The 12,248-nt window shown below is 46.7% G+C and overlaps 1 protein-coding gene across 1 annotated transcript in view; it reads left to right on the plus strand.

Annotated features, from left to right (window-relative positions):
• Positions 1-2,560: 2,560 nt before the first annotated feature.
• LOC119440467 (uncharacterized) overlaps positions 2,561-12,248 on the plus strand; it is a 60,355-nt gene continuing 50,667 nt past the window's right edge. Inside the window, exon 1 of the mRNA XM_049662931.1 lies at positions 2,561-2,684. Within this exon, the coding sequence (XP_049518888.1) occupies positions 2,579-2,684 (106 nt within the window). The 5' untranslated portion in view covers positions 2,561-2,578. The remainder of the gene's footprint in view (positions 2,685-12,248) is intronic.

The raw sequence follows: 12,248 nt of genomic DNA on the forward strand, positions 1-12,248 counted from the left end.
TTAAAAAGAAGTCAGAGCTCTTCCACCCTGTGAAGTAAAATTAAATTAAATTATAGGGTTTTACGTGCCAAAACCACGATCTCATTATGAGGCACGCCGTAGTGGGGGACTCCGGAAATTTGGACCGTGCACCTGGGGTTCTTTAACGTGCACCTAAATTAAGTACACGGGTGTTTTTGAATTTTGCCCTCATCAAAATGCGACCGCCACGGCCGGGATTCGATGCCGCGACCTCGTGCTCAGCAGCCCAACACCATAGCCACTGAGAAACCACGGCGAGTGCCCTGTGAAGTATACGGCAGTCCAGCTAAGCTGGCGCTCTGGTGGGATTTGCTATGTTGGAGTTTAGCTATATTGGGGATTCGCAATGTTGAATTTGGCAACAAAATGGTAAACCGACCCCTTCGCTACGTACTCGGGAAAGAGGCTTCGGTGCCGGTTCCGGGTAGCACAATGGGTTTTTAACACTTAGACGATGGTTCCACAATGCCCGGCTCTGAAAGAACTGGCTCGGCATCCACGGGCAACGGCGTTCCTAGCGCTTTCCTCACGCTTTTCTACGACGTTCCCTGACAAGAGTCCTTGATCAAAACTCCGTATATAAAACCAACGCTAACGCGAACTCCTGTCACACCCCACTCCTCCGCTGACCTACTTTTTTCATACACCGCCATTCGTTGGCGCGCCTCACGCTCTCACCCTCCAACGCTATAGTATTTGACGGCGCGACTTACGTCAACCTCCTTCTCCGTTGTCCTTTTCATCTGCACCCGCTCACACTATTCTCAAAGGATTGAACTCTTCGTTTTCTCTCCCGCTAGATCACGTGGCTTTTCTACACGCGGACACGATCCTGGGGGAATTAGCTGTTAACAGCTTCGCTGTAAAAACGAGGGTGCAGTAAAATGTTACAGTCTTCAATTTCGTCATTTAAACATCTGGCCCCCAGCGCTATTAAATTGTTAACTAATGCATATTTGTTAATTAACATTCTGAAACTCACGTTATTAGGGAACAATGTGTACACTTCGCCTAAGAATTCCTGTGCAAGAATGCCACATTCACTGAGCTTATAGTCTTTTTATTTAAAAAAAACTGTATTGTCTAAAAAAAAAGTCGTAGTTTCTCGCGGAAAGCGAAGCATCGACCGCGATAGCTAATTAGTGGACAACTACACGAAGTAACGATAGTAACTTCATCGGCTGAAGGAACATTCGCATACTAATTAAATTAACAAGCATGGTGCTACGCGTGCACAAGCAAACATGAACACATCTCACTCGATGACCGCGAGAACTAGCTGTAAAAACGCTGGAGTGATGAAGCGCGGCAGCAGCAGCGAGCGAACAGACCTTCGTGCTGCTTTTCCCATCAACGCGAACTAAGCCGCGAAAACACAGCGCACGGCGAACTGTGTACCCGCCGCAGATGACTTTCAAGATACAGCGGCCCGGGCGGGCGGGCGCGGCCGCTCCGACGGCTGAAATGCGTCTGGAGTGTCTATATAACTGTCAGCGTAACAAAAAAATTACGCCCTATATACTAAAATGTCCGCCCCAGCACTCCCCCCCCCCCCCCCCCCCCCCCCCACCATCCCTTCCCTTCTACCCCCAGTGAGCAGAACTGATAGTTGGGCGAGTTGGTACGAATTCATAGTGAAATCTTTTTGCGCACACAATCGTCACGTGTGTCCCCCCTTCACTGTGTCCGTGTCGATTGTGTGCGCAAAGAGATTTCACTATGTACCACCACTGACTTTAACCCTCATCAGTATCATCAGTATATTTGTGTTGCTGTAATCCGCAACACAAAGACCGCATTACCATTTTATTTTCGCAACACTAATCCTCTCCTTCAAGTGACGTCACTGCTCTTCCGTACGCGCTACGCGGAGCCCGCCGGTATATCCTTAGCAAAAGCTCCGGCGTCTCAGCGCTGCGTTATGGCAAGATGCCAAGAGGGGCGAGTTCCACGGAGCCACGCTTTCACCGCCGGCTCCTTGCGCCACAGCGTGGTACGTCCGCGTGCTGTGTCTGCGAGGGACTCGAACAACACGACGACCTCGCAGTGTGTTCCTATTTTGATCTGCGCCCACATTTCCTGCGTCTATGCGGACATATATCTTCACACATGATCTCTGTGATTCGCAGTCCGAAGTTAAGCGTTTGTAAAGGCAAATCATCGGAGCACCCATTAAGCAGATATTAAGCAGGCGCATAAGCTTATACGCATATGGCGCACGCCGTACGCGGAACAATCTGCATGGCATTTGCGAAATCGAAACGACGTGGGAGCCACGCGTACACAGCGCGCCTGCTCATCAGCTCAAAGCTGACTTCCACGCAAGAGCAAGACTCTTCGCCACGCTTCTCTTCCTCTCCGCGCTTCCGTTATTCTTCGCGCTCAATCGCGTGACAACGAGGCATAAAAAGAAGCACGCGCCTCGTTTAGACGAACGTATTTCGCGCGCCCGTAAACAAAACACATCGCCGTCATCATGAGTGGCGGCCCGAATACCACCACTTGCGCGTTGCCGTGGGCTGCCGCTCCGCCAGCGCCACAGAGCGAGTTGAGTTTAATGCTGGCCTTGGTGAACCTGATAACGCACCTGCCGTTCACTGACGTGCCAGTCCTTCGAGACTACCAGCTAGGCCCGCTGCGGCAGGAGTACGACTACGTCATCGGTAAGAGAACGAACCCGCGAAGCCAGTCTAACGATGTGCGTTTGAGCACGGGATAATACCCACGTCCCGTCCGAGGATGCCTTGGACAAGAAATCGATAGTTGGACGACTTACCGTCTAGAAGTGAAGCAAATTGATGTTATAAACCGAAAAAAAAAGAAAAACGGTAACGAAACAGAACGCCTACCAAAGTAGTGTTTTAAGGGGTTGGCGTTTCATGATTGAAGAAGGCTTAAGTTCCGTGTGGAAGCTGAAACGTCAACCCCTTTAACAACACTACTTTGGTCCACGCTGTCTGTTCTTCCCGCTGATGATATGAATGACTTCGGAAACGATCCAGCTCTACAGTGACTCGCTGTGCTCGGAAACGTACAGAGTCTGCGTTAACGGTTTACGTCTTCAACTACAGGGAACAACCCGAAAGACGAGGACGCAGAAGAGGCCCACACAACAACCACATGTATAGCGCTGATGTGCTGCATTAGGACGTCGTCTTTCTGAGACACACCTTTAGGCTTCGGCTTCTTCAGCCAGAGGAGAAACTATTCTGCGTCCACGTCTCTCGACTGTTCCCAGTTCCAGATGTTCAACCAACCAACTAGACGACACGTTCGCTGCTCGGACGTTTGACAGTGTCTAGGGCTAGCGCAGTACTTGTTACGCCTAGTGTACCTATACCGCGCAGTGTGGCGGACGTCAAAAGCATATCAAGGCGTTTGACAAGAGCGGGCTTTGGTTTCTTCAGTGAGGTTATTATTACGGAAACTGTACCTTTTCAATGGCAAGCAACGTCGCAAGCTCTCTCCCCTACGCCCTGGGTTCAATGCCGTGAATTTAGCGCCATGGTTCCGCGGTAAACCAACGATACGACCCGTAACTGAACTGTAAAATAATTTGCACCCTTAAAAGTGAATACGGATGCAAGTAGCTCTGCACCTCGCACACTTACATCCTTCTGAGGTTTAATGGTGTGATTTACAGACTGACTTAAATAAAGCCTTATTCACTTTTAAGGGTGCACATTATTTTACAGTGTGGGGCTTGTCTAACGAAAGAATTCATTTTGCTCGATTCCGTTCCCTTAGTATCATCCACTGCTCACGGCCAGCCGATAGCGGTATGGAGTGGGCGCAGTGCTGGTTAGACCGCTGACGAAGAGTGAAGAGGAATAGCACAGGTGTTAAGCTTTAAAAAAAGTAATTTCTGGGATTCTATGTGCCAAAACCGCGATATGATTCTTAGGCGCTCCGTACAGTGGGGTGCTCCAGGTTAATTTTGACCACCTGAGGAACATTGACGTGCACCTATATCTAAGTGTACGAGCGCCGTTCTTCTTTTTTCTTTAGCATATCGCCCCCCATCGGAATGCGCCGGCATCGAACCTTCGACCTTCTCGAGTTCACCAGCGCAATGCCACAGCCGCTGGGCTACCCGCTGGGCTACCACTCCGCATTAGCGTTATTATAGAATGGTTGCATCACACTGACCTAGCTTTGACGAGCAGGAAGTGAGCCAAACATTTTTTGACGGTTGTGCAACGACGGAATTGGCGCAGTCTTCTCGGCTGCTATGCCACAAAACTTAATTATGATAATTCGGCGAAACTACGAGCTCGAAAAACGCATCCACTTGTGCGTTAAAGTGCAGTTGCATTTCGATGCAAGAGGCGGCAGTCCTATCGTTTTTTTTTCTACTTTTTGTTGCTTACAAAAACGCTGTAGTGACGCTAAATCAATCCGCAAGGCAACAACGTTTCCGTGATAAATTATCAGTGGCCATTTTTTTTGCTACGGACGATGATGATGGTCATAGCCGTCATTAAGTAGCACGCGTCATTAGGATTCTCGTTATCTCCAGTTGTCCTTGCTACGACCAAATTGGCCACAGAGCAGAATACCTCAAGCGCAGTTTTCCTTCTTCATTTTTTCTTCATTCATTCATTCTCTGCTCAAAGACCGCGTGACAGCTTCATCAACAAGGGGCCTAAAGTCAAGTTCTAAATTCAATTTCTTTTTTGACATGCGTTGGTAATAAGGCATAACAAAAACGTACGCAGCTGTTCCTTTTTGTTTAGTTTTTTTTTTTCTTAGGTTGCATAACTACGCCATGTAACGAACGAAGGCCGCTGAGCGGATATGACGACAGCAAGGAAGTGATAACTAGGTTCAACAGGATTACTCCTCTTTTTATCAGCTGTTCGTGCGCGCACTGCAGCGGCAAAAGTAAACAGGCTACGTGACGAACTTTCTTTTGACATCACCGTGAGCGTCATCCATCCAAGTCGATGTATGAAAAATGCGGGTGGAGGTGTGTTACGTTTGCACGCAATTACGCATATGCAATATCTCGTTGATAAGCCTTGCCTGCAACCAATTAAAGAAAAAGAAGAAAACAAGACGAACAACGTCAGCTGTTTACATATGTACGCGCCAATTGTTTGGTAGCAGAGTGCTAGGCGGTAGCCCATTCCGATCAATTTAATAGGATGAAAATGAAGCGTGTGAAGTAATGTGGCAGCGGACTTCGATACAAGGACGTGACGCAGTGAACGAACACGAGCGCTGTACTGCAACTGTTTGTCCACTGTGTTAACGTATTTGTATCGAAGCGCGTTGCCATATTACGTCATGATTAACCAACTAGCCTACCAGAAGTGTGTCGTAAGCAAGCATGTAAACACTGGCCACGAGTGAAAATAAATAAGGTAAACAAGACTAGTGGGTCAGTTAACGATTTACTGTGTAAGTGACTTAGGCATAATTGTGTAAGAGAGGGGGAAGTGGGCTCAGTTAAGTGCAACGGATTTTGTCCTGTTAGACAAGCGCAAGAACAGAAGAGAAGGAAATGCAAGGATTCTGGCGTTGCTAAACCAAGGCTTACGAGTATGTTAGAGAGAGATAGAACGAGGGAGAGAGAAGCAAGCGAAAAGCAGGGAGGTTAACCAGACGCACGTCAGGTTCGCTACCCTGCACTGGGGAAAGGAAGTGATGAAAGGAAAAAGAGAGAGAGAGAGAGAACACCATAGTTGCAAGCACACTTGAAGCTGCGCACCTAATCTGCCGGGTGCCCCGGCTAACGTTAGCCAAGCTATTGAACGAAACGAAGGGTAAAAAAAAAAAAAGAACATGGTGCGAGCTACAATTTTAAAACGTATACGGTGTACGGGCGTCATCAGAGGTATGCCGACCTAACACCTGGTAGGTCTTAGGATCGTATCTTGTAGTGTGTTTTGTAAATATTTACCCGCCGTGGTGACCTATAGTGGCTTGGGTATTGCGCTACTATATAAAATTTAATCCGGCATTTTTTTTAATTTTTTTTTAATTTGCAAAAATTTTATCCGGAATCCGCTGCTATACGGCATGCCTCGGAATCATATCGTGACTTTGGCACGGAAAACACAAGAATTGCCTTAATCTTTTGAGAAGACCAAGTGACTTTCGGTTAATGCTACTAGTTACCGCGTAACAGCCCTACAGACTGATGGGAAAGGAGCAGAGGCGACCGAAAAGGAAACGGCAGTGAATACACACGCACGTGAGCGTTCAGAACGAAGTCAGAAGTGGTCGCAGCCCAGTATTTTTCGGAAATGTATCAGCAACGCTCTATTTGGCTTCCCGAGGCTGGAAATGTTTCTTTCCGCGAGCAGTCGACTAATTGAATTATAGGGATTAGAGAGAAGCGCCATAGGTTCCTCTAGACTCTATACACGTGCAAGGTTGCCCACTTCAAACATTTTGCTGCATTTGGTCCGCGAGAAAGAACGATTTATGTGCAGAAGAAATCAGTGAATAAACTGCGTATAGGAAAATAAATATGGCTCTTTAGCCTATATGCGCTAGCAGTCTCGCAGAATAAATAATTTCCAAACTCAGCTTCTCAGACTTGGCGATCGTACGACGGCTCTATGAAGGCATGCACGGCACCACACCGCATTCCAGCGTATATTCGCATGCCTTCTTTCTGCAGAAATAGCATACCCATGTTGTCAGGGGAAGTTTCGTTTATTTTCCTGGGCAGTCTATTATTTCTTTATTAATAATTTAGCCTTAGTCAAAATCGAAGATGTCACGGCAAGTTGGTGCGGCATTCCGAAGTGCCTTCACACAATTGTTTTTATGTTAGTGCCACTGTTAAAAGTACCTGCCAATATCACGAGCGTAATCTACTAAGTATCAGCTTATTTATCTACGTATTGTTCCGTTAAGGATAGCGTCGGAAGCAACACTTGGCCAGTCGAAATTAAGAGGGGCAGTGGAAGGTTGCCAACCGCCCTCAATTTAGCTCGACAGTGCTGACATGAGCCAGTCGAGACGGCCAAATGTCCCGACTGTTGCCCATTTTTTTTTTCGCTGGAAAGCGAGTAAATAAACTAGATTTCTTTTTCACATTGACTGACAGCTCGATTGCACATTCTTCTTTTAATGCGAAGCATCCTTTGCCTCATTTTATGCACTCTGCGGTAGGTATAGGTAGGTAGGTATTTCCTGGATCACCACACTTCGGACCTGTGCAGTAAAAGCAAGTGCACGAACGAAAGTGGAATCGCAGATCTGCCTTCGCGCACAGCAGCACAATGCTCTAAACACTAGGCCATGCTCGACTGCATGACCATATTAAGGCGATAGCGTTAAGGGCCCCGTGTCGCAGAAAATCCGGCATCGGCAACCGGCGTCGGCGTGCAATGCGGGTGGCGGAGAAAATCATCCCTACCCACCCCGACCGGAAAGGCCCTCCACGTGGTGCAAGGTTTTGGTGAGCGAAAATTCGAATTTCTCACAGTGAAATCCGTCAGAAAAATGGTAAAGTACCACTTTACCGCTGAAGGAAGTATGGGACAGGCGGAAAGCAGACTTCAGGAGAGCATTTATGAGGTAGAGTCCATTTTAGAAGACATGGGACTGAAATGCTCTGCAGAGAAGTCTGAACTCCTAGTACTCAGTAACAGGAAAAGGGGTAGAAAACCGAGGGGGATATGTTCCCGAGGAAGAACCCAAGTTAGTACTAACCACGAAGGCAGGCAAAACTATTAAGCAAGTCGAATCCATTAGAGTCTTAGGGTTATTCCTGGAGGCAAACGGGGCAAACGGAAAAACAATACAAAACATCGCAATCAAGACTGAGGAGGTAATAAGACTGCTAAGGAGAATCACTAACAGACACAGAGGGTTGGGAGAGGAGAGCGCCATGAGACTGGTCCACGCTTTCGCCTTGTGTCACTTCTCATATGTAGCAGGGATGCTTAGATGGACACAGACAGAACTAAAGAAGTTGAACAAATTAATTAAAAGGCTTCTCAAAACAACAGTGGGATTGCCGGTTAGCACACCAGATCATAAATTAATGAAACTAGGGCTCCACAACACAATAGCCGAAATAATTGAAGCTCAGCAAATTGCCCACAGAGAGAGGCTTTCCGAAACAAGGTCAGGTAGAGCAATACTCGAAGAGCTAAGGTGGTACCCAAGCGAATCCGAAAATTCGGAAGACACAGTATAACTAAAATATAGCATAAGAGAGATCATCAAGACGACTCCTTTTCCCAGAAATATGCACCCGGTGCACAACCTGGAAAGAAGAAAGGCAAGGGCCAAAGCTCTCCTGCAGGAGATAGAACAGAACAGAGAACATGCGGCTTTTGTAGATGCTGCATGGGTCAGAGGAAAGAAAGCCTTTACGGCAGTAGTAGTAGATGCAGATGGACTCACTCGGGATGCTATTACAATCATGACTAAAGAAGCGACAGTGGCAGAACAAGTAGCGATAGCATTGGCTTTAAGGAATAATAAGTGGACGCGAATTTACAGTGACACTAAGATGGCTATTAGACATTTTACCAAAGGCTTTGTAACCAAAAGAGCTGCCCAGCTGATTGGTGAGATGGACAGCCAAGGGATCGAAATCCGCTGGTTTCCTGCACACATGGGGTCTGTCGATCCATCTCGGAGGAATTTGAACGAGGTGGCTAACGCAGCTGCACGAGGACTTACTATCCGTGCACTACGCGACCAGGACCCCAATAATATGCTGGAGGAGAACAGGGACCGATTACTTACATATAATGAAGTCACGAAGCATTACTACATGAACAGAAGGGAATTCCCAGTGCCACATGCTAAGCTCAATAGAGCTCAAGCGGTGACTCTGAGATTGTTACAGACAAGAACTTATCCTAGTCCAAACTTTATTAACAAGCTATATCCAGAAAGAGAGGTACCAATCAATTGCGAGAAGTGTAATGGCATCATTACTCTGGATCATATGCTTTGGCAATGTCCTGTGGCTTTCACAGACTGCGACAAGGAAAGAGACTGGTGGCGGCGAGTGCTTCACAGTGGAGTGCTTTTAGATCAAGTACAGGCCGTCCAGAAGGCCCACGACACGGCGGTAAGGTTAAACCTTACTGTCCCGACGTGGGAGCCGCCTGCGTCATCCTAAGGGTTGATCTTCAGGACCTGAATAAAGTTTATCATACCATACCATACCACTTTACCATTCGGCGTCGGATTCGCCGTCGGATTGTTTACCAATCGGCGTCGGACTGTAATTTGAATGTACGAGAAAATCTGATTCTGCTACGAGGAAACTCAAACCCAAACCCCCTTTTCCAGCATTTTTACCAGACCTGCGCGCGTCGGGGCAATAGCAAACAATTAATAAAATAATAAAAAAAAGGTGGTAGGGCCTTCACATTTTAATGTAAGACCAATTATATTGCCCCTGGAAAAACGTCTTGCCACAATGCATTTCTGTTTAAAAGTGAAGCCGACTTTAAGGGAATTGGTGTAAGCTTTGTCTTTGTAAGCTCGCTTTCCCACGTTCAGTGTTGCAGTGAATGAAGCCTACTTGCCGTATGAGAACGATGCGATGCGAACGGGTTCCGATAACGCTATCGCGTTCTACTCTTAAAGGTGAAGCTGAAGTATCCTCCAATTTTTCCATGCGTCAGCGTTAGGAGTGTCAAAGTAGGAAGAAAGTGTATGTGTGTGAAGTGTGGCTAGGCGTTCCTGTAGTAGAGGTGGGTATATATATATATATATATATATATATATATATATACGTTGTCCCAACTATCATGCACCACGATTTACAAATATGCAAACGCTACGTAGCCGTACAGAACCAAGGTAATGTTCTTTGCAGTCACTTAGAGATTCTCATAGAAATGTTTGCATTCAGCGTAAGTTTAGATAATTAGTCTTCAATAACTACTCAATTTCTAAAATATTACAATTATATGAAAAGTGTCAATGAGAAAATTGCAGAGCAACATGAAAAACTCGCTATACAGCTTTCTGTCGCCCAATACGTGCTACATAAAAGTGTTTTTGCGAGCGCGAAAGAAGCCCGCGAATACACGAAAAATTGCCTCGCGAATGGCCGCTCGAGGCACGACGCAGAAAGGCGCCCATGTCTGGCGTCGCACAATATAATGAAGTGCACTGCGATAGACCACAGCTAAACATTTAGGCGGTGCATGCGGATGATTGGTCCATCAGCACATCCCAACGGAGCAGCGTGATTGCTCCAACCGGCGATGACTATAATGCGCGATCGCATACTCCGGTACAATAACATTCCCACGAAGTTTTCTTAAATTGAGACAAGGAAGCTTCTCCTAGTTGGGGAAAACTTCGCAAAATGATTGCAAGGAAGAATCAACAATAAACAAAATGAGAGAAATGCCCCCCCCCCCCCCCTCACTTAGAGGCGACGTTCGTCTCAGTTTATTTTCCTCCTTTAAGGAAAATAAACTGAAGTGGTGAAGTAAACTGGGCACTGAACGTGCAGTATAAGTAATGGTGGGCACGAAGCAAACGGAATGCTGTGCGCCAGCACAGCGCATGGTATGCATTAACTCAATGCATCCGTCGGAGCAGACGCAGCCATTTGCTCGCTGTGCCCACCTGCTGGTGGGAAGGAACGTACAACAGCGAGACACATGCGAGGTGTCAGGCGCATGGAAGCGTAGCACATTCATAATACATGCAATACTAGACCGTAAGCACACGTGGGGCTCACCTGAATCTCAATTAGCAAAGCGAATGACACACATGGAGACAGGAAAGCAAACGATAAATATAAGGAGAATACAAAAAAAAAAGAAACACACGACGAGATAATGATCAAGCGCCGAGAGGGCAAACAAATGGCGTCGTGTGCATAAACAGCGTGATGGTGGCATAGTCTTTCCTGAAAAAAAAATGCTTGCTGAAAAACAACGCGCCCGCGTGTCGTATACATTGGGTGCACGTTAAAGAACCCCAGGCGGTCAAATTTGATCCGGAGTCCCCCTTCTATGGGGTGCCTCATAATTATATTCTGGTTTTGGCACGTAAATTTCGTTATTCTATTTCCTTAAAAAAAACGTGGAAGAAACGCCGTCCCGAGGCCAACAAAAAAACATTCTGTAAAAACGCAGTCAGGTAAGAGAGCAGGCCGTAGAAGGTCTTCCATCTCGTGAAACCGCTCTAAATGAGACGATTTCGGAGATCATTGCAGGAGATGATTGCGTTGGTTGGCGTCAGTCGCTTTATCAAAGAAAGAACTTGCATTCCTGACATAGACGGCACGTGGCAGTTTTCCTTCTTCCTCTGTGCAGATTCAGATCGATACTCAGGATCTGCATTAAAACCTTAGGTCTTCGTCACAAACGCGGCTGCTTGATTTCGTGTATAGCACGAAGTATCGGAAATGTGGTCTTCAGCTGAGATAGCTGGCGTCAAGCATTTTATCTTTTTTTTTATCGAGCGACGTCAGCCCACAGAAAGAGGAAATATAAATCTTGCAGAATGAGTCGCTGAGTCCACATTAACACTTCGTCGTTTCCCTAAAGCCGCGTATATTGCTTTCATACTTCAACTCCGAATTCTGATGTTTCCATAACCGCGAAGGTGTTACCCACCATAATATACAGGGTGTTTCAGTGAACACTGTCAAAAATCTTAAAGCTTGCCTGTGGCAGATAGCACAATTCTAGTTCATGAGCTGGTCTACTCGAAGAGGCGGACATTACTTGCACAAGAAATTAAAATGCATAATCGAATAATTATCAGAAATTCACTAATTAAGTTTCTAACTAATTAGTTGATGGCTAATATTGCAATTTACAAATTGTAGCCGTGGAGTTCGCAAGGCGGATCCACTTGGAACGAATTTTCGGGATGACACCAGTTTCGAGATATTAATTCCCGAACTTTGCGGAGAAATGCATTTTCGCAGGGCACTTCTGACGTCGAGGCGAGCAATCACTGCTCTTGATAATAGGCAACGGGTAATATTAGGTCACACCCTCGCTAAATCAAAGCCAACGCAGTATCGGTGGACCAGGCGGCTACACACCTCACGCCGTTGGCGACCGTGGAGGTATAATAGAAGCCTTATACCCCTTCCCCAGTGCAGTGTAGCAAACTGGATATCTACCTTCCGGTTAACCTCCCTGCCTTTCCCGTCTCATTTATCTCTCTCTCTCTCTCTCTCTCTCTCTTATACGTCAGGCAACGACCGATGCGGCACATGGGCCTCGACTCAGTAGAACCAGCCCCTTTCGAGCGTATAGCGAGAA

The sequence above is a fragment of the Dermacentor silvarum genome, chromosome 2 (genome assembly GCF_013339745.2).
Source record: "Dermacentor silvarum isolate Dsil-2018 chromosome 2, BIME_Dsil_1.4, whole genome shotgun sequence".
Classification (NCBI taxonomy): domain Eukaryota; kingdom Metazoa; phylum Arthropoda; class Arachnida; order Ixodida; family Ixodidae; genus Dermacentor; species Dermacentor silvarum.